This window comes from Arachis duranensis, chromosome 4 (genome assembly GCF_000817695.3).
Source record: "Arachis duranensis cultivar V14167 chromosome 4, aradu.V14167.gnm2.J7QH, whole genome shotgun sequence".
Classification (NCBI taxonomy): domain Eukaryota; kingdom Viridiplantae; phylum Streptophyta; class Magnoliopsida; order Fabales; family Fabaceae; genus Arachis; species Arachis duranensis.
The window spans coordinates 8,379,531-8,401,743 of NC_029775.3; the positions used below are offsets into that span (position 1 = coordinate 8,379,531).

At 33.2% G+C, this 22,213-nt stretch overlaps 3 protein-coding genes across 3 annotated transcripts; all 3 read left to right on the forward strand.

The window, feature by feature from the left end:
* The first annotated feature begins 585 nt into the window (after positions 1 to 585).
* LOC110279846 (2-methylacyl-CoA dehydrogenase, mitochondrial-like) lies at positions 586 to 2,066 on the forward strand. Its single transcript, XM_021140007.2, has 4 exons — positions 586 to 774; positions 1,120 to 1,273; positions 1,396 to 1,452; positions 1,819 to 2,066. Exons 2-4 carry the CDS (start codon positions 1,131 to 1,133, stop codon positions 1,850 to 1,852), a joined length of 234 nt encoding a protein of 77 aa, XP_020995666.1. The 5' UTR covers positions 586 to 774; positions 1,120 to 1,130; the 3' UTR covers positions 1,853 to 2,066.
* A 9,694-nt stretch (positions 2,067 to 11,760) lies between these two features.
* On the forward strand, positions 11,761 to 16,698 carry LOC107483138 (protein DETOXIFICATION 18-like). The gene is made up of 10 exons (XM_021141429.2): positions 11,761 to 12,132; positions 12,313 to 12,857; positions 13,244 to 13,330; positions 13,440 to 13,496; positions 13,579 to 13,817; positions 14,083 to 14,201; positions 14,730 to 14,794; positions 15,650 to 15,700; positions 15,796 to 15,817; positions 15,883 to 16,698. Exons 1-10 carry the CDS (start codon positions 11,761 to 11,763, stop codon positions 16,696 to 16,698), a joined length of 2,373 nt encoding a protein of 790 aa, XP_020997088.2.
* Positions 16,699 to 16,790: 92 nt separating this feature from the next.
* On the forward strand, positions 16,791 to 19,182 carry LOC107483137 (uncharacterized). The gene is made up of 4 exons (XM_016103760.3): positions 16,791 to 17,870; positions 17,936 to 18,347; positions 18,528 to 18,829; positions 18,913 to 19,182. Exons 1-4 carry the CDS (start codon positions 16,791 to 16,793, stop codon positions 19,180 to 19,182), a joined length of 2,064 nt encoding a protein of 687 aa, XP_015959246.2.
* Positions 19,183 to 22,213: the final 3,031 nt, after the last annotated feature.

Consider the following 22,213-nt stretch of genomic DNA (forward strand, 5'->3'; position numbering starts at 1 on the left):
CTAAGGGAATTCTTCTTCAGACTATAGAATTGCCTCGGCAGCTTCCTCCTTGCTCTCCTAGCATATGAGTACTCTTAGCCTTCTGCTTTCTATTGTCTGATGCTTCTACAATTGCCTGAGCAACCTATTTATAATAGTTGGGTTTGATAGACAATTCCTATCCTTACCCTTCTTATGACGTCATTGCTTACGTCATTGTTTGTTCTCTTGCACCAGTTACATTGTTGGTGTTCTATGACCTAAGTGCTTACGTCACTATGCAATAATGTTAAGAGATGCTTCAGATGCACTGTCCTCCTCTTTTATCATGTTACCCTCAGATGCATTGTCTTCTTCCTTCATCATGTGAGTTGATTCCGTTTCATTATTGCTTTCTTCAGATAACTCTAAGACACATAGCTGGTACTTGTGGTCTTCTCTATCTTTTATCAAATAGCAGAGATTTCTCTTTATCCCTTCGGGAGCTTTTCTAAAAATCCAGATAAATTATAGAATGCTGATTCAAATTCTACCAAGAGTCTCATCTCTCTTTCTTCAATTTCATTCCTTTTACTGAACACAAGCAGAGTATTTCTAAAATTGAGGGGGCAAAAGTAGAGTCATGTAACTGAAAAATAAATGGCTAAAACGTTGAGGCAGTGCATAAATGATAAGTCATGTGGATATGGGGGAAATTAGGAGTGGAAGATTAAAATTATGAATTTTGCTTCTGTTTGATTTCAGATTCAGCACAGCCCAGAAATTGGATAAACTTGGGATGCGAGGAAGTGATACGTAAGTATGCATGCTTGTGACAACTTTTTTATACTTAATCCATTTTTAGTCGATGTGCTTTCCTTTTACTGATAATAAATATGACTTGTTGGCAGATGTGAACTCTTGTTTGAGAATTGCTTGGTTCCTGAAGAAAATGTTCTTGGGGAAGTAGGAAAATGTCTTGCAATAGCTTCTATGATCATATTTATCAACTTTAGAATAAAATCATCTTTATGTTATTTTGTATATTCAACCCTGCAAAAGTTTGTTGTATGACCATCATTGGTCTTCTGTAATATCCTAATAAAAAACCGCTCGTGTTATTCAACCATAGTTTATAATATCAGTCCTTTCTTGTTTTAGGAGTCTATATCATGATGGCTGGGTTGGATCTGGAGAGACTTGTTTTGGCAGCTGGTCCCCTTGGTATCATGCAGGCATATCTTGATGTGATCCTTCCTTATGTTCGACAAAGAGAGCAGTTCGGTCGTCCCATCGGGAATTTCAGTTTATACAGGTCCATATTGTTGAGAAATGGTTTTTCTACAATCATCCTGGCATTTTATTGCATGTAATTTTTAGACATTACATTATTGATAGATCTTCTGTTACAAAACATGTAATGGCTACTGCTTTCAGGATTGTGCTGGAATTATACTTACTGCTGCTGAGAGTGCAACCCAAGTTGCTTTGCAGGTAAATAGTTTGCACAGGTTATTTGTTGCAGCTACTATTCTTTGAGATTTTGGGGTAATACTTCTCAGCCAAAATGTATAGAAATCCTGATGATTATTAAATAAAATATAGTAAGTTGGGAAGAGCTCAAGTGATTTTAGAAAATTATTAACTCTGCATAGGTTCTTACTCCTAACATTTTGGGTAAATTACATTTGACCTCTCTTGAAGTCAGATGATACTATTCGTCGCTAGTATCAATATGACAATTAAGAAATTTTGGATAGTAGCCTAAAGTCAGAGAAGGTTGGCATAATTTACGCTAACCATTTTTTCGTTATTTTCTTCTTGTGTTACTGTGCTTATATTAGCCTTCAAAATTTGCAGGCAAAACAATGTTTGGGAGGAAATGGATATGTGAATGAGTATCCAACTGGTCGTCTTCTGAGAGATGCCAAACTATATGAGATTGGTGCAGGAACTAGTGAGATCAGAAGAATGATTATTGGACGTGAACTCTTCAAGGAGCAGTGGTGAAATGTTCATTATGTAACAGTAAATTTCATTCATCAAAGGGGACTAAAATTAGTCATGAGAATCCATTGTTAATAAAGGAAAGCTATTTTTACCAAAAATGTTTCATCTGTTATTTGTAGTTAATTTCTGAAGCTGAAAAATGATCACACCACCAAACACATTCATAACAATACCAAGTAAATATATTGCACATGGAACCATGGCATGAAATTTAGAAATGATCACCATGATTCCATAGAGTATGTAACTCAAGCAGTTACAGGTAATCCAATGTCAATAGTACAGCCCTTATTTATAGCTAATATTTCAGATTTTTCTGGCTTAAGAGTTCATAAGACAAATGATCATAACACAAATAGCATCAAGTGCATGCAGTAAATAAGATAGAAACAAGGCTAACATAACATGATTGATTGAAACTTTAGACTTTGAAAACTGTTGGAGAATAATAATCTGGTTGACCCATTGAGGAGGACTCTGAAGGCTCCGTAATCATTGGTGCCTCTTCCAAACTGCTATTGGTTTCAACTTTCATCATTGTTGGTGGCACTGCTAAAAAAAATGAATTTAGTTTTTAGGTACTTCTACTTATAAAATTAATGCTTATCAAATTTGAATTAATAGTTCACCTCGAGTCACCAATCAAACTTAATGATATTATTATTAGCATGTGAGGTTTTAAATTCTGTGAATCAGTCATGCAACATATGTGTAAATAATATATACATGAACGTCACGTGAATCCAAGTACAAGAATTTGACACAAAAATAAATTAGAGATACTGAGATGGAAAGCATGAGAGGTGGAAAAACTCAAAAAAGGAATAGAAGGTGACTACTTTTTTGGATTATAGAGATTTAACATGTGTTATGTCTAATTATGAAAAACTGATGTGTTTTTATTTTTATTTTTTATGAATATAAAAATAATTTTTGTTGATTATTAAAGGACTAAAAAGTGAATATTAGCGAGAGAGTTAATTGTTGAACAGTGTTTTAACTTTAAATCCTCTTGCATTTTATTTTTATTTAAAATTGTCCAACAATGCTAAGATTTCGTTACAATATGTACAACATTGTTGTTCTATTTTCCTTTTAATAAATAATAACACTCATTTTTTAGAAAGTCTAGAAAATCAAATACACCTTCAACTAGTTTGAATAATTTATTAAAAATAAAATTTTAAATAATTTTTCCACTGACTATGATTCTTACGAACTTATTTTATTACTTAAATTATAAATAAAAAATGAATTTAATATTAAAAATACTAAAATATTGTATAGGATTAAAGATCTTTGATTGTATTAGAAACAAAATAATAGAATTTAATTATTAAAGGACTAAAAAACTTGTTAGTGTATTTTGATTATTAAACAAAATATTAAAATTTGTTGAAAATGGTTAATTTTGTAGTAACATTATCATGTGAAGTTTTAAATCCTACAGTCATGCAACATGTGTATAAATAATGCAAGAACGTCACGTCGTTAGTTATAATCCTATCACTAATTTTCAAAAGGAAGAAAAATATCTTGTGAATCCAAGTATAAGAATTTGACACGAAAATAAGTTGGGGATACTGAGATTGAAAGCATGAGAGGTGGAAAAACTCAAAAAAGGAATAGAAGGTGGCTACTTTTTTTGGCTATAGAGAGTCAACATGTATTATGTCTAATTATGAAAAAGTGATGTGTTTTTATTTTTATTTTTTATGAATATAAAAATAATTTTTGTTGATTATTAAAAGACTAAAAACCTTCTAGAAACACAGTTTTGGATTTATTAAATGTATTGGCAAACACTAAATAAGTAAATATAATTAATCCTTACTAACCCTTTAGGTTGTTAGTATATAAAATACTAGAGTTTGATTATTAAAGGACTAAAAAACTTTGAGAAAAGCTTAGTATACAAGCGATTAGGGCTTGTAACTATTACAAGTTCATTAACGCCTAATCCGCTAAAACACGCTGCAACTCCTACGTCACTTACACGCGCCATACAAAGATCCCGCGTTTGTATAACTACCAAATTTAAAAGATTTGTTTCCTTCTTTGTTTTCTTTCTTTTCAAATTTCATCGTTATTCTTCTTGCGCGTCTTCCCCTGGTTTTTCGATCGTTCTTTTCCTCTCCTTTCTCATTGGTTTGTTCTTCGTCATTGACGTTAGTTTTTCTCTCTGTAACTCCAGCTTCGTTTTGACATGGTGTATTTATAGTTTTTGACATAGTGTATTCTGCAACCTCTCTGTTGTTGATGACCAGTTTGTTCCGAAGGTTGGAATGACCTTTACCATCCTTGAAGATGCTCGAAAATTTTACAGAAACTATACCAAGGTTGCAGGTTTTTCTACAAGAGTTCGGAGCACAAATAGAAAGGAAAACGAGATTAAGAATCAATTGATTACATGTAGCAGAGAGGGAAAATGAAACTCTCATAGCAAAGACTCATTTGATAGGAATTGGAATGATTTTCTGCTAAACTTTGGTCTTATGGACAACAAGTGGCTTTCATGTAGTGTTGAGTTAAAATTTGCAGCAGGGGTGTAAATTTAATTTGTTATCGGGTGTATTTATAGTCTGTGTTTGGGTGTATTATGCAGATCTCTATGCAGACCGTCATATATGGATTTCAATCTATCTGATCACCACTTCATATTATAGTACCTGTAAATCAGACATTTTGAATACACCAGAGAGAGTTTAATTAATTTTGGTCTTGTGGACAACAAGTGGCTTTCAGGTAGTGTTGGGTTAAAATCTGCAGCAGGGGTGTAAATTTAATTTGTTATCGGGTGTATTTATAGTCTGTATTTGGGTGTATTATGCAGATCTCTATGCAGACCGTCATATATGGGTTCCAATCTATCTGGATCACCACTTCATATTATAGTACCTGTAAATCATGCATAATTCAGAACTCTTTCTCTTTCTCCTCCTCATCTTCTGCTGCTTCTTCTTCTTCAAAAACGATTTTACCATGAAAAATCGAAAAAAAAACGAGAAAACAGAGAGAAAAGACGTAAATGAAGAAGAAGAAGAAAAAGAGAAAAATGAGGAAGAAGAACGTGCAGAAACGAAAGAAAAGGAGAAGAAGAAGAGTAAGAGGAAGAAGAACGTGCAGCAAGAAGAATAAGAAAAATTTCAGAAACCATGAAAATCGAAAAAAAAAAAACGAAGAAGAAGAAGAGGAAGAGGAAGAGGAAGAGGAAGAGGAAGAAGAAGACGAAGAAGAGAAGAAGAAGAAGAAGAAGAAGACGAAGAGAACCGTTTGAGTGGGGCGCGTGTAGTTACGCTCCATTCAAAATGAGTTAATGCGCGTGTTAATGAAGTTTGGGCTGATAACTTGTAAAACTTGTACGGCCTTTTTACTTGTATGTGTAGCAGGCCCCAAAAACTTTTTAGTGTATTTTATTTAGATTTGTAATAAAATTCACTACAAAACTATTTTAGTGTTTTAAAATCAAATTTAAATTTTTATATTTTAATTCATTTAAATAGCATTAGTTTAAAAAGGTATTTTAGTTTTTTAAAATAAATTTAAAAAAATACTTTAGTCTTTTTAAGATTAACTAAACTAATAGTTTATTCATTTAAAATCAAATTCAAATGTCTAACTATATTAATACAATTAAAAAACAAAAGGATATTTTTGTTTATCTAAAATAAAAAAGTATATTTTAATATTTTTAAAATTAAATTAAAATATTTAATTTCTAATAAAAATTAAACAACCTTAATAGTAACCGAATATTTTAGTCTTTTATAAATAATTTTAAAAGAGTATTTTTGTCTTTTTAAAGCTAATTTAGATACCACTCTTAAGTGTGGGACAACTAATTTAGATGAATGCGTTATTATTTATGATGGTTGTATAAATATTTATTTAAAAATTTAAAACGATAAAAAAAGATATATAACAATTAATATTTTATAAAATTAAATTATAAATTTTTTTTATAACAACTTATGAAATTATATATCTTAAAAATCTAACAAAGAAAGTTTCATAGCAGTAAAACCAAATCAACAAATAATAACATGGAAGGAGAGAGAATTTAAGGATGGAGAGAATGCCCTAATGGAGCAAAATAAAATGTATTTTAAAAATTGAAGAGAGTAAAATTAAACTATTATTATTATTATTATTATTATTATTATTATTATTATTATTAATAACTAAAATAGCTAAAATTATTAGTAATACACCATGTGTTGAATATGGCAAATTAAACTCCAACGTTTAAATTTAAGGTGATTTGTTTAGTTTTAAATTAAGTTTATATTTTATGTTTATCATTTGTGATTACAATTACTTTCACTTGGAATTGTAATTGAAATAAATCTTGGTGTAACCGATATTTGAGTTCAATCGGTTTATTACAAGTATATGGAAGAATATATATCACCGTACTTCACTCAGTTTCTTATAAATACGTGGCTGTAATTCACTAGGTTTGTTACAACTGATTCACTCAGAATAAGTAACATTCTCTTCTTTGTTTTTTAAATTTTCCTCTTCTCCATTCTCCTCCTCCATCACGAGATCGACGCTAAAGGTGATGGATACTCCAATTTCACAGATCGATCTGCAAATGGTAGCAACCACAGTAGATCAGAACAATCAAATGCAAGAGAATTTAAATCGAGCCAGCTTGGGAGAAAGTTCAGGTACTCTTACCTCCTTCGATAGCATCGATCCTGAGTTCAAATCATTATCATGCTTGAAAACTGAGCAATGTCAAGAACCCTAACATAAACAATTAAAATAAGTGAGCATATAAATTAAAGAGAAAACAAACAACAAGTGGAGTAGAACAGATCAAAGAAAACGAGGTATAAAAACTTCTGACCGCAATACACGTAATCATCCTTGATGTTCTACAACTACAATGAAAATTAATAAATTGACTGTTGAAGTTGTCCACCCATAAATGGTACCAAATGTGTGCATGGCTCAATACACCTCATTTTCATTATTTGGCCTTTGCTACTATTGAGTATGTTATAAGCTATTATGATCTTAGAAAGTTTGGTAGGAAATTGTTTTTTACTAATAATGCTTTCAAATAAAACTGTGGCTTTTACTTTTATCTACATCTTATATATATTTGTGTTAACAAGCATTTTCATACATTTTCACCAAACTAATGAATTATACTATTGCATTGCAATGTTTTGAATTTATTGAAAGTATTGGCAAACACTAAATATAATTAATCTATACTAACTTTTTAGGATGTTAGTATATATTATATATAAATAAATGATAATAATATTGAAAGGAACATATAAAGAAGTTTTCGACTTGATATATGCATATTTTTTATGGTAAATACTATTATACCCATTCTAAAATAACATATAAATTATTCTTTCTGATATGTCATATTCTAATGTATGTTTATTTATTTTAAATTTTTAGTAAAATTTGTTAGATGACTAATTTATCTAATAAAATAAAAAATAAGAAATTGATTTCGAATCATTAAAATTTGTTGAAAATTTTAAAAAATATTTGAAAAATAATGTCATATATTACTCTTTTAATTTTCACACAAAATCTCTGATTTTTGACAAAAATTAAATAAAAATTCAGACTTTCATAAAAAATAATTACAAATTAGCTACATTAATTTTTAAAACATAAGATATAAAGTGTTTCAATTTCTTCTTTTTTCATATAATTCGAAACCAAATTGTATAGAATAAATTTTTAAATTTAAAGATTTACTTGATACAATAAACTTTATAAATTAAAAATTTTCACGGTGACACTAATTTGTGTTTCTATTTTTAATTTGTCATATCAATATTTTAGTTTAGAATTTAGTTAATATAAGAAAATTTTTAAATTAATATTTTAATAAATATATAACAAATGTATTAGAATAAACATCGAATTAGTATGTGACACATTAGAAAGAGTAATATACATGTTTTTTTAAAGAGGGTAAGATAGCATTCACCATTTTTTATTATCCTACAATAACCTTCGTATAAAGAAGTTCACGACTTGAATGGAATTATAAAAAAGGTTTTTAATAGTTTAGAAGGGAGGGGTTGAATTTATAGCCTCTTTTTATGTTTTTAAAATTGAACGATAAATTAATTTTTTAATAAACATGCAATTATTTAAACTGCGAAAATGTAATTATTTAACTGTACACACTTATATCAGTTTGGTATTGCCTATGAAAAAAAGTAAAAAGATAAAAGTGACAAAAAAACTATTTCAGATACAAATTGAAACATATATTTTTAAAAGAGGTAATGACCAATTCGATATCCGAAAGATTCAAACGTTGACATTTTGGTACCCAACTATTGATATTGACAAAAAGGTATCTAAATGATTTAAAATTTTGTCAAGCGTGTCCAAGAGCTTGCCGGAACATAGCTCCGTGAGTACGATGCTTACGTGGTGGCCGGTTTTTGCTGACAAGGTTAGTGTTATATTAGATGGAATTTCTAATTTTAATTATGCTTATCCTACTTGGAAAATAAACTAAACCTAATTTGAACATTAGTTTTGCCCCAAATTAATTTTTTCCTAAAACCCAATTAGCATATACCAAGTTACTAGTTACTGAGTTACTGTGGTTAGTGTGTCACTAGTGAAAATCAAAGGTCACATAGAGAAGAAGAGACGTTGCTCTCGAAGCTTGGCGCGAAGAAGAAGGATACAAGACGAGAGGCATTGTCGAATCAAGGGTAACGGTTCTCAAGTGGCATCGTGGGATCACCATTGTTCGCAAGGAGCAACCCTACGAAGAGGTACGTTCTGCTTCATGTTCTTTGTTTAAGTTCTGGTTTTGTTACATTTGCTGGTGACATCCTGTTTATTCATTGTATCTTCTCTCTACTATTTCTTAGATGGATCGTTTAGTTACGTTTGTGTATCATCACATGGGTTGCTTGAAAAAGGTTAGAGATGGGAATGTGATATACGAAGGGGGTTTAGTCACTGAGATACACAGGGTGAATGTGGAGACATGTAATTTATTTTTTGTTGAGGGGTTGTTTTTAGACCTAGGTTACCCTGGATATAATGAGGCGTATTGGCTAGAACCTGGTTTCGAATTAGGTCAGGGTCTTAGAGTACTGAGGACAGATGCTGAAGTGATGAGGATGTGTGAGAGTGCAATTAAAAACGACAACATTGTTCATCTCTACTTTGATCACCCTATTGATGCCAACCCTGAAATCATTGATGACGATGTGGTGTCTTCTGGTAGCAGTGAGAGTGTGGTTGAGGTCAATCCACCCGGTGATGAGAGGAAAACTGAAGTTGTGAGTGAGGAAACTGGCGAGGTTAATCAGTTGAGTAAGGTTTTAACAGTTGTTGTGAAGGAGACTTTGAATGAAGTTGTGATTGAGAAGGGTGTTGATGTTAACGAGTCGGAGGCCGGAGAATGTGGTGTTATGAATGAAGATGTGAATCACAGGAATGGGGATAAAGAGATTGAGCAACCTGCAGCTCCAGAAAAAGTTAAGAGGGTGAGAAAGAGGCATCCAAGACCACCACCCAGTGGTTTATCACAAGAAAGGAGAGCTGCTGAATCTGAACAGCCTGAGGGTGATCCTCTAGAAGATGAAACAGTAAATGAACAAATACATGAGAGGAATGATGATGATGCACATGTTGCCAATGAAGGTGCTAACAATGAAGAACCCTTGGTGGATGAGATGAGGGCAGAGGAAGCAGCTACTCAGAATGCAGGAGGTAAAAATATTATTTCTTTTTTGTTCTAGCATTTTTGGATAAGTATTGGTTTTATGAATCCAATGATTATGATGCACATGTTACTTGTTTAGTTTTTAGTTTCATGTTGGACCAGATTTAGTATTACTTGTTATCAACATTACTGTCATTATGCCATGATATGTTTTTTGGGGCAAAACTTTTGTTATTTTGGGTCTGAGGTATGTTACTCTGGATACTTATGGATTATGTTTTCATGCTATGAGACAGGTGTTTTTATATAGCTTCTGTTTATGCCTTTTTTCATCAATGGCTAACTTATCTTATATATGGCTTGCTCACAATTCAAAAGCAATAACTCAATCACAGAAGACAAATAAGAATGCATCCATTAATTCATCTCAATTACAATTAGGAGAACATTACAAATAAACAAAATTTCATTCCTAAAATCTTAAATTTGACCATTGTCTTCCTATTTAGCCATACACAGCAGACTCAAAACCAGATTTAACCCAAGCAATACACAGATAACAATCAACAAGAACTCAACCCTCTTCAGTTTCTCCTTCATGTCATTAACCACAGGAAGCACCATCATCATCCTATCCCTTTCCCGGCCATCACTATCCTCCTGGTTGATTCTGCTTTTCTTTTTTGGGTCTGCTATGCCCACCATGTTGCTATTCTCCGAAGAAACTTTTCCTTCCACACATTGGTCTTCAATTTCATCCAACCATTGAAAATACCCACAACGTCTTTGTGTGTTCTAGCATGGCACAAAAATTTCATGAATCAGAGAAGATCGGAAAGTAAATCTGAAAAGTGGAGAAAATAAACCCAGGAAGAATGCATCATTTCCTCACGTAACATCAATATTTTAACCTTACCTTCCACAGAGGGCAACGTAGAAACCATCTATCAGGGTTGCTACTTGTCTTCGACTTCAACGGAACCACCGGAAGGGGACAAAAGCAACACCCATCGTAGATTTTACTACCAACTCCAGAACCACCATCAACGTCGAAGGCTATGGATGAGTGCTTTCTCACGGTTCTACCTTTTCCAGGAGCCCTAGCTGCTTGCATCTTCCAGATTGGGATCGTGCTCTACGAGAGAGCGAGGAGAGCAAAATTGGGTTTTAGGACAAAATTAATTTGGGACAAAACTAATGTTCAAATTAGGTTTAGTTTATTTTCCAAGTAGGATAAGTATAATTAAAATTAGAAATTCCATCTAATATAACACTAACCTTGTCAGTAAAAACTGGCCACCACGTAAGCATTGTACTCACTGGAGCTATGTTCCGGCAAGCTTTTGGACACGCTTGGCAAAATTTTAAATCATTCAGGTACCTTTTTGTCAATATCAATAGTTGGGTACCAAAATGTCAGCGTTTGAATCTTTCGAATACCGAATTGGTCATTACCTCTTTTTAAAAATTGGACTCTACACTTTAGATAGAGCCCATAAACAAAAAGACAAAAAATACCACTTACCCTTGCTTAATAAGCCTTGTGGCTTATCTCTCTCTCAATTCTCTTCTCCTCGTTTCAAGGGAAGAGAGTACAAAAAATTGGAAGGAAAAAAAAAGTGCTTTTTCAATTAATATTTTTTTTTTCAAAAATAAGCTGATTATTCATTTTATTAGAAAAAAAATATAGTGTCCAAATGAGCCCAAAAAAAGAAGGAGATATTCCATTAATACTTTTTACTTGTAATATTTTTAACAAGTATCATTAAAATACCAATTATACTATATATAATTAATTAATTAATTAATTATTAAATTAGTCATTAGTATAAATAATTAAAATATATATTAAATTTAATTAAATAATACAAATATTTATACACAATTTTTTTATGTGCATGTACCAGCCATAAAATGTTAAAATACTAAAGTTGGATGTTTAAACATTCTTATATGAATTTATACACTAAGATTGAATGGAATGTGGCGTATGATACTTTTTATTATCCTATAAATATGATGCTTAACATAAAAAATTAAAAGAAGTGAACGTATAAATTAAAAGAGAAAAAGAAAATGTGAGCAATAGAACTCATTCGAAGAAAAGACTAATGTTAGCAAGTAATAGTAACAACAGTTTCCATGACACTGCAACAACAATAACACCTCCTGTCTTATTAGGTAATAGAGAAGGAGGAGAAGATACACAACAACAACAAGAACGACATGAAAGTCCTCCTGTCTTATTAGGTAATAGAGAAGGAGGAGAAGATACACAACAACAACAACAAGAACGACATGAAAGTTGGTGGAAGGAAGCAAAGCGTCAACTATTGTTTTCACTGCCCATGATTCTTACGAATCTGTTCTATAACTTAATCACTTTGGTTTCTGTAATGCTTGCTGGCCACCTTGGTAATCTTCAACTTGCTGGTTCCACTCTTGCTAACTCATGGTTCAGTGGCACTGGTGTCTCTCTCATGGTAACCATACAATTCTTTCTTACTTTTTTCTCACTTTCTTATCTGGTTTAGTTAATTTGTTTGAAAACTTATCTAAAATATCAACATTCATTTTAAATACATAGCTAAAATTATTATTAACACACCTTATGTTGAATGTGACATTAAACTCTAATGTTGTTTCCCATGTTCTTATCTTAGGTTGGATTAAGTGGGACACTAGAAACACTATGTGGGCAAGGATTTGGTGCAAAGGAATACCAAATGCTGGGAATTTATCTCCAATCCTCATGCATCATATCTCTTGTTTTCTCCATCATCATATCCATGATTTGGTTCTACACACAACACATCTTAGTACTACTTCACCAATCCCAAGACATAGCAAAAACAGCAGCACTTTACTTGAAGTTCCTTTTCCCAGGCTTGTTTGCATATGGATTCTTGCAAAACATTCTTAGATTTCTTCAAACACAATCTGTTGTGACACCATTGGCTATTCTCTCAGCTATCCCATTGTTGATTCACATTGGCATTGCATATGCATTGGTTGAGAAGACAGGTTTGGGTTTTGTTGGTGCACCTATTTCGGCTTCTATTTCACTATGGATAGCTATTGTTTTGTTGGCTTTGTATGTTATGTTTGGAAAGAAGTTCAAGTTGACATGGAAAGGATTTTCTACTCAATCTTTTCATTATGTATTGCCAAGTCTCAAACTTGCTCTACCTTCTGCAGCAATGGTATGGTATGAAACATTAACAAACTCTACTTTTTAACTTTTTCATCTCTTAAAACTTAAATTAGTAGTAGTAAAGTCAAAAACTAAAAAGTTACCAAAATAAAAAAACAAAAGCAAAACTGACTAGTTCTTTAATTTTTAAAATTCCAGTTATTAAAGAATTTAATCTTTTTCTATCAAATTCTTTTATTAGAAAATATGGGGACTAAATTTTTATTTTTTATTAGAAAAAAAGATTATAGATTAATTTGCCAATTTCTTTATATTAAAGATTAACAGTATTTTCTAAAATTAACAGTATTTTCAAGTCAAATTAAGAGAATACTGTTGCAAGTTAGTTATAGAGAATTATATTGATGAATCTCATTAATTATGTTTTTTTGTTACGCAAGTTTGGAATATTGGGCTTTTGAAGTCTTGATTTTCTTAGCTGGACTAATGCCTGATTCAGAAATAACCACTTCCTTAATGGCAATATGGTATGTATGGTTCTAATAGTTTAGATTTTTATTTTCAAATTAATTAATTTTACTTTAATTTCCATAAATTTAATTCTCCTTAATTTTTCTTAAAAACAAAAATCTGCAGTGCCAACACAGAATTCATTGCATCCATGATCACTTATGGTCTCAGTGCAGCTGCAAGGTTAGTTAATTGAACGTTTTCTTATGCCTTAGATCTTATTATTATTTTTTTCAATTATTGAAAAACCTTAGTTTGATGACAGTACCCGAGTTTCAAATGAACTAGGAGCCGGCCACCCAAATCGAGCGAATCGCGCTATGAGAGTGACTCTTACTCTCTCAGTTCTACTTGGTTTGTGCTTTGTTTTGACACTTGTGACTGGTCATAATATATGGATTCAAATGTTTAGTAGCAATTCTAAAATAAGAGAGGAGTTCGCTTCAATAACACCCTTACTTGCGATAGCCATATTACTAGATGCTGTCCAAGGTGTCTTATCAGGTTTAGTTTCTCCGAGCTTTTCTTCTTCTTTGTCTTCAAATTTGATCCTCAATAACAATTCATTCCAAGGTTTAAAAATTATTAAGATAGAAACTTAAATGCAGTTATCTTTATAAGAAGTTGATAGTTGAGAATCATTAGATAGTAATTTAGTCAAACATATTAAATTATCTAATAGTTATCAACTATCAACTTTATATAAAAACAACTTGAATATTCACCAATTATTAATTAAGAAAATGGATCAATTTGAACATATATGCAGGAGTGATTAGAGGATGTGGCAGGCAGCACTTGGCTGCATATGTCAACCTTGCAACTCTTTATCTCATTGGTTTACCAATATCATGTCTTCTGGGATTTAAGACTAATTTGCAAGTCAAGGTAAGTTTTTGAAAAATAAGCACATATTGGTCTTTTACTTGTGTTTATTATTCATTACTTAAAGGACAAATTAGTAATTACACTGTATTTTTTTTAGTTTTAGTAAAATTCATTTAAATCACTCCCCTATTTGTTTAAATGACATTTAATTTTCGTCCATTTAGGACGAAAAATTAAGTTCTGTTTATAGAAGTATTTAATGTTATATTTTTTAAATATAAAGGTGTATTTAGTTTATATTTTTATTTTTTATTTTTATTTTCAATATTTTTATTTTAAAATTTTATAAAAAAAAGAAAAACAATAAAATTATTTTCCTGTTTCTATCTTCTGTATATTTTCTATTTTTTTATATAAAATTTTAAAATATAAAAAATACTAAAAAAAAATACAAATCAAATACACCTTAAGCCTTAAGCTATCGAATTTATTGTTATCTAAACCTTGGAGGAAGTTGATATTAATTTGATTTTTATTGCTGTTGAATCATTATCAATTTTCTTTTTTGAAATTTATGTTGTGAAACAGGGTTTATGGATAGGGTTGATTTGTGGGCTGGTTTGTCAAACTGGAGCACTATTATTTTTCACATGGCATGCCAATTGGTCCAACCTCCATCTCCCTCTAGACACAGATAGACACAGAGATCAACCGATTATTGTTTAACTCATTTCCAAATTACAGCTGAGGCTTTAGCTGAGTAGTCCATTATGTCTCTTAAAAAAACTCATTTCCAAATGTTACTAGATACACCATTATTTCTTGATCAAAATAAGGTGTCAAATTAATTTATTTCTGTATTCTAAACTTTTTTTCATGAGAATAGTTGTAAAAATTGAATCAGTGATGAAATTGGTTAGATTATTGATTTATTGGTTTATTAATTCAACCAATAAATTATTAGTTGAACCAATAAAATTAGTTCTATATAAATAAAAAATATAAAATAGTAAAAGATTAAAAAAAATTCAAAATACATATCTTTATCAACATTTTAAGAACAATCAAGTCTAAAATTCTAAAGATAACTACTACAAAAATGGGCACGGATTCGGTATATGCACGAGAAGTTTGTGCAACAAAACGCCAAAAAACTATTTGGCGCACCCAAAAAATATCAAAATCAACATGTATGTTTTTGTAGGATTTTTTTCACAATTACACATAAAATAGAGGGGTAACTTTTTTTAATATTTTTAAATGAATACATTTCACTTAGTTGTTAAAAGCCGCTAACCTTCTCTTCCAAGTTCTCTTCCTCCCCTTCCTTTGCCGTCACAAGTCGCACTGTCCCTTCCATTATCTCCACCACCAACAACGACTCAAACCTCCCCACCGCCTCTCCTACTCGCTGAGATTGTGAGCTGGGCCGGTGAAAATTATGAGAATAGAGTCGCGAATAGTGGCGAGAAGAATCGAGAGTATTGAGCTGCATGTGGTTTTGCCAGTGCCACCTTTGCCACTAATGAAGACGCATTTGAGAGTCAGCGTCACATGCGGTATCACGTTTGGCGTTGATACGGAGTGAAGAAGTCGCCGTCGATCAACCAAGGTTTTGGTAAGTATTTTATGTTTGCGTTGGTGTTATTATCAGTCATTTGGGGTTTGCAATGGAGGTATGATGATGGTGTTTTCATGTGTCGTGTTAGATGTTTATGACTTTTTTTATGATTTTTGTCAGATGGCTACGCATATCACATTTGTTTATCGCCATCGGGGTTGGTTAGAGAAGGATGCAGATGGTGGGGTACAGTATAATGGTGGTTTACTGAGTATCATCGAGAGGGTGCATGTTGATACTTGTAATCTATTCCTTGTTGAAGGCTTGTTTCTAGATTTAGGTTATACTAGGTATAATGAAGTTTATTGGTTGGAGCCAGGGATGGATTTAGCTAACAGGTTACGGGTGCTCAGAAGGGATGCCGATGTGGTTAAGATGTGTGATGCTGCACTGAGGAATGAAAACAGGGTTCACTTGTATTTTGAGCATCCAGTTGATATGGATCCAGAGTATGTTGATGAGGCTGAGGTTTTTGCTAACGAAGATGTTGAGATGCCTTGCTTAGAAGACCAGGAAAATCATGACCAGGAACCGCAACAAAACGAAGAGGAGGAAGGATTTGAACATACAGAAGTAGAGGGAGCTCCTTTATTTAATGAAGCAAATGAACAAGAAGATCTCCCACAGCACGAGGAGCAACAACAAGAAGAGGATGAACCAACGTTGAAGAAAGGGGGTATGATGAAGCATTGCCAGAGGAGGCTGGTACTGAAAACATTTCTAATCAAAGTCAGGCTGGAACAACTGAAAATGAGGCCCCCAATGAAGGAGACAATCAGCAGACCCATGTTGAAGACCATGAGAGGCCATCGAATCCTGAAGAAGTTAATGGCAGGGGAAGAAAACGCAGGAAGAAACATGCGAGGCCCCCACCATCTGGTAGAGATCAACCTGCACCACAAAACAATAGTGAAGGACATGCTGGTTAGTATATGAATTGTAGATCCTAGTAGTAATGTTGTTTTTTTTTTGGGTTTGTAAATGCATTTGCCATTAACTGTCCATTAATTAATAACCTTAAACTATGAATGCATAATGTTGTTGAACTAGATGAGGATGCGTCTTGTGGGGTTCAAGGTCGGAGAATTCATCGAAGACCCCGTCCATTCGGCCAGAGGATTCTGCCACCTAGAGAAGAGAATCAGGCCCCAAGGGTGGTTGTGCCTAACTCGAATGACATTGATGAAGAGCCTACTGAATATCAGTATCACTCTGAAGAGCTACACACCCCACCAGGTTCTGATTCTGAGGATGAAAATCCAGTATTCCCTCAGTATAATCCTGATACAAAGTTTGGAAAAATTAGACTGGAGTTAGGGATGGAGTTTGGCACGATGCAGCAGTTTAAGGATACAGTCAGGAAGTATAGTATTCAGATGGACAGAGAGGCATTTTTTCTCAAGGTTGAACCACATAGGTGTAGGGTCATCTGTTACAACGAAACATGTCCATGGGAAGTTTACTGTGCAAGGAGAAACCAGCCCCCTAGTTACCAAATCAAAACACTGGTCGATGAGCATACATGTCCTAGGAGTAATAAAAGCAGGTCAGTCACTTGTAAATGGGTGGCCGAGGAGTTGATTAGCAAGATTAGGGTATGTCCTAACTTGTCCCATAGAGAGGCTCGAGAAATGTTCAAAGTTGAGTTTGATATTTGTGTCGGAGAGAGAATGATGTTTAGGGCAATGGAGAAGGCTAAGGATGTCATCGAGGGCACAGAAAAGGAACAATATTTGAAGTTAAGGACTTACTTGACTGAGCTGCATAAGGCCAATCCAGGATCCACTTGCCGTATGAGCACAACACCACAACAAGAGGGGCTGCCTAAGTTTAGAAGTCTATACATCTGTCTAGAAGCATGTAAAAGGGGATTCAAGCAAGGATGTAGGCATTTCCTATGTCTTGATGGAGCATTTTTAAAGGGTTATTTTGGGGGGCAGCTGCTGACAACCGTTGCTCAGGACGCCAACAATCATCTATTCCCAGTTGTATATGGAGTAGTTGATGCAGAAACAAAGACCAATTGGAAAGAATTCCTAGAGTATTTGTTGGATGATATCGGGGATCATAGGCAATTTAATTGGCACTTCATGTCTGACAAACAGAAGGTTAGTAATTAAATTGTGTGTGCAATTATGTTATAGTATATGATGTCTAACTTAGTTATTTACAGGGGCTAATACCTGCTCTACAAGAAGTTATGCCAGGGGTTAAACACAGGTTCTGTACTATGCATATGTGGAGGAATTTTAATAAGCGTTGGAAAGACCTAGAACTGAAACAGTTGCTATTTCAATGTGCAAGGGCACTGACTAATCAGGAGTTTAATGAAGGTATGGATGCCATAAAGAGAATTAATACTTCTGCTTGGGAATATCTGTCTAAGTATGAGCAAGAAACTTGGTCAAGATCAAGATTCTCCACTTGGCCCAAAGTGGATAACATAACGAACAACAATGCGGAGTCTCTTAATACAATCATGGTGGGGCTAAGAGGCAAGAGCATCATAACCATGCTAGAGGAGATTAGATATTACCTCTTGAAGACTATGGCTACCCACAAAGATGCACTCATGGCCTACACGGGTAAACTGGCGCCTATCCAGACGAGTAGACTGGATAAGGAAAAGAAGGAAGGAAACTAATGGGAAGCTCAATGGGTGGGAGACGATGAGCATAATGTCTTTGAAGTTAGAAGGCATGGTCGAACAGTTCGGGTCAACACTCATGAAAGGACTTGCACTTGTAGAAAGTGGCAACTTACAGGTCTGCCTTGCTGTCATGGAGTTGCTGCAATTCAAAGAAAAAATCAACGACCAGAAGATTATGTCCACCATTGGCTGACTATGGAAGCATACAATAGAACATACCAATTTCACATCAACACTGTCCCTAGTCAAGAATATTGGGCTGATGCAGAAGGGCTGCCGTGTCTCCCTCCACCTTATAAGAAGCCAATAGGAAGACCTACAAAGAAGAGAGCAAGACATGAATCAGAGAGACAGAATGGGAGCCAGTATAAAATCAAGAGGAGCTATGGAAAGACAAGTTGTAAATATTGCAAAAAGGTAAATAAAAACTCACTTAATCAATGTCTGTTGATATTGACTGTTCTACTGTGTTAATGCTTGGAATGATGTTGTCTTTGTAGGTGGGACATAATTCGAGGACATGTCCTGATAAGAAGACTCCTGCTGCAGCTGAGGAAGGTGAAGATGTACAACAAGCACTTGCAGCAGGTCAGCCGACAAGAGGAGGAATTGTGCCACCCAGGGGCTTAGAAGACATGTCAGACTTAGAGCAGGAGATGTTCTGGGAAGAAACCATGGATGCAGTTGAAGAGGAGCTCACCCAAGGCCACCCACAGTCTGAAGCTGATGAAGAGGTAGCTCATTTCTCAATAACTGTTGTTTACACTTAACTCACATGTACTAAACAGACTTTATTTGTTGTAGGCCAACATCAACACATCAGGTATAACAAGTCATGGTGAAGGAGGGAGATCTGCTATATCCAACCCTGCAAAGAGAGCACCAAGATCTAAAACTCCCTCCAATGCTGCTGCGGCTGCTGCTGCATCTACTAGCAAGGAAAGATCCAGGGTCAAGATGCCTATTAGGAGACACCCCTTAGCCCAACCGATTATGAGGCCCACATCTCCAGCTCCAACAGCCCAACCCAATGTGAGGCCCATAGCTCTAGGCCCATCTGCCACTCCAGGGCCCAACCCACCATTTAGGCCCCCACAGATAAGGCCCATTGCACCTCCTACAACACCTGCTGCTGGTTTAGGAGTTTTAGACTCCACAAGGTCTCCACTTGTGTCAAATGAAACCATGAATGGTGCATCTAAAGCAACCACTTCTAGGTTCTCAAGGTTCATGCCAAAACAGTCAACTTGAGGAAAACTTGAGTGCATAATTAGTTGATCTTTTTGGGTTATAAGTTAATATTTAGTTGCAGTGGTTTATCTAGTTTTTTGGGTTGTATGTTGATATTTACTACGGTTGGTTATTGTCTTTTGTTAGACAATTTGAGTATTTTGATATCTAGTATTAAGACTGATTACCCAGTTTGTAGTATTTTGGATGGAACAATTAGTTCTAATGCCTAATGTTATGCAGACCAATTAGTTAATCTTGTGCCTTTACCAATTTTTAGTTCTTTTGCCTTTACCAATTAGTTCTAATGCTTAATGTTATGAAATTACTTTTGATATCTCAGTTACCATTTTAGTTAGATTCACTTCACTCAATTCATGCTTCTATTACTGATGCAATCGAATTCAAGACACATTTCCAATTCCTCAACAACTGACTAAATAGCAACATCAATGTCAACATAACTTCTAAGCAACAACAACAATTAACATTCATTAATAAACCCTGTCCTACACTCATCCCTTCTCCTACCTAACCAAACAAATCAAACTCATACATAAACTTAGTACAAGTCCACCCAGAATGAAACACACAAGCAATTCAACTCTCTTCATCTGCTCTATCAACATCTCTCCATCTATGTGTGTCGTCTCAGTCTCAATACTGGTAAACCTCCCTTTCAAGACTCCACATGTATTGCATACTACTGTGCCATTATTAGAGGATTCCTCCACCCCAGCAGATTTCTCAATAGTTTCATCCATCCACTGAAAATAACGGCACCCAGTGTTCTTCGTCCACCCAACACAGATACAGTTCATCAAGCTCAATTCTCAACCGAGGGGGGAGGGGACAAATGTAGCAGCATATTCATACATACCTTCCACAGAGGACACCTGAAAAACCATCTTCCTGGGTTTCTTCTTGTCTTCGACTTCAAAGCCACCACCTGAAGACGGCAGAAGCATGTCCCATTATATGGCTTCCTCACGTGTTCTTCGACCCCTTCGGAGCTACAATTTTTCATGGACTGTGTCCTTCGATTACAATTTGACATGACTCTGCTTCCACCATGCATGGCTCTGGTTAGGGTTTTGCTTGCTGGTCAATTTGGGAAAAACGTTCTCACCTACAACTATATAAGGGAGAGAATGGATTGAGAGTCTAATACGAATGCCACGTTGGACTTCTGTTTGACACATCAACAAACTCCGTTTAACGGAGAAGGGTTCTCCTCACAGTTGGACAGATCTGATCCGTTTTTAAATTTTTCAAGGGTATGATTGTTGTTATCGAATTCTAGGGGTATTTATGTCAGCGTTTTACAAATTCGGGGCATTATTGGTAATTTACTCTTTTCTAAATCATATTATTATAAACTATAAAGTTACTCTAAAAAAATTACTAATTTTACATAATTATTTTTTGTATCATTTAATTATAATTAATTAAATTATTTTAAAAATTATTAATTTAGGTTTTAAAGTTTAGAATTTGGGTATTAATTTAATAAAATTAATCTAAAAAATGCTAATTTTTTTTATAACATATTACTATACTCTAAATAATTAATAAATTTTTCTGACATTTTACAATAATTAGTAAAATTAATTTAACAATTATTAATTTCTCATATCATATTATTATGATTAATAAAATTACTTTAATAAAATTAATCTAAAAAAATTATATTACTATAGTTAACTAGTGTATGTCCCCGTACACTATACGGGATAATTAATAAAAATATATAAATTTTTTTATTAAAAGAGATTAAACAAAAAATATATATAATAATTATTACTATAAATATTTTACAAAGTTATAATTAAAATTAAAGTTTAATTATTTTTAATGTTAAAAATATTAAAAATAATTAGTATTTGTATTTAGATTGGTTGAGTGGTCATCTCACTCATCTACCTAAATAAGTATTAGAGTTTCGAATCCCGCCTTGTCTATGTAACAACTCACTGGTTAGTGGCATACTCTTAATAAATGGAGCGATTAGTTCTCGACCTGCCGAGTTGAAAAATACAGTGAAAGAAAATAGTATTTGTCTTGAAAGTAGAACAATTCTCATTGATGATAGCAATACTTATGGAGATTTGCCTTTGTTAAAATTTAACGGTGACAGTTTTATTTATTGGTATCATATTCATTTAGAAAGTCAAATAATATGATCAACGTTGTTACCACCGGTTAAAATTTTATATTTTATGACATAATTTTCAAGCTTCTAAACTTATAAACTTATGTCATTACAAAAGCTATTAGATTGATTAATATTTCTTACAAAACCAAATGACTACACTATCTTATAATATGATGTACAAAATAATTTTTTATTTTAAAATTAATTCTTATTAGTGAAAAAATTCAAAATATTTTTTTACACAAATTTAAATTTAAATTTGAATTCAGAATTGATTAACAACTCACCTTTTTTAAAATTTTAATAACAAAAACAAAATTAGTTAGCTGCAAAATATTTAACATTTAATAAGTTTAATCATTTAAATTTTAATTACCAAAAATTAAGTTAAAAATTAATTATAACTTAATAATATA

What these genes read in the sequence shown, in the direction of transcription:
- LOC110279846 (XM_021140007.2), top strand. Translation starts at nt 1,131, where the DNA reads ATGATGGCTGGGTTGGATCTGGAGAGACTTGTTTTGGCAGCTGGTCCC. An exon ending in GGGAATTTCAGTTTATACAG is followed by an intron (nt 1,274 to 1,395) that starts GTCCATATTGTT and finishes TACTGCTTTCAG; the next exon opens with GATTGTGCTGGAATTATACT. An exon ending in CAACCCAAGTTGCTTTGCAG is followed by an intron (nt 1,453 to 1,818) that starts GTAAATAGTTTG and finishes CAAAATTTGCAG; the next exon opens with GCAAAACAATGTTTGGGAGG.
- LOC107483138 (XM_021141429.2), top strand. Translation starts at nt 11,761, where the DNA reads ATGTTAGCAAGTAATAGTAACAACAGTTTCCATGACACTGCAACAACA. An exon ending in ACTTCCTTAATGGCAATATG is followed by an intron (nt 13,331 to 13,439) that starts GTATGTATGGTT and finishes AAAAATCTGCAG; the next exon opens with TGCCAACACAGAATTCATTG. An exon ending in ATTTGGGGTTTGCAATGGAG is followed by an intron (nt 15,818 to 15,882) that starts GTATGATGATGG and finishes GATTTTTGTCAG; the next exon opens with ATGGCTACGCATATCACATT.
- LOC107483137 (XM_016103760.3), top strand. Translation starts at nt 16,791, where the DNA reads ATGCATAATGTTGTTGAACTAGATGAGGATGCGTCTTGTGGGGTTCAA. An exon ending in TCATGTCTGACAAACAGAAG is followed by an intron (nt 17,871 to 17,935) that starts GTTAGTAATTAA and finishes AGTTATTTACAG; the next exon opens with GGGCTAATACCTGCTCTACA. An exon ending in TGCACTCATGGCCTACACGG is followed by an intron (nt 18,348 to 18,527) that starts GTAAACTGGCGC and finishes GGCAACTTACAG; the next exon opens with GTCTGCCTTGCTGTCATGGA.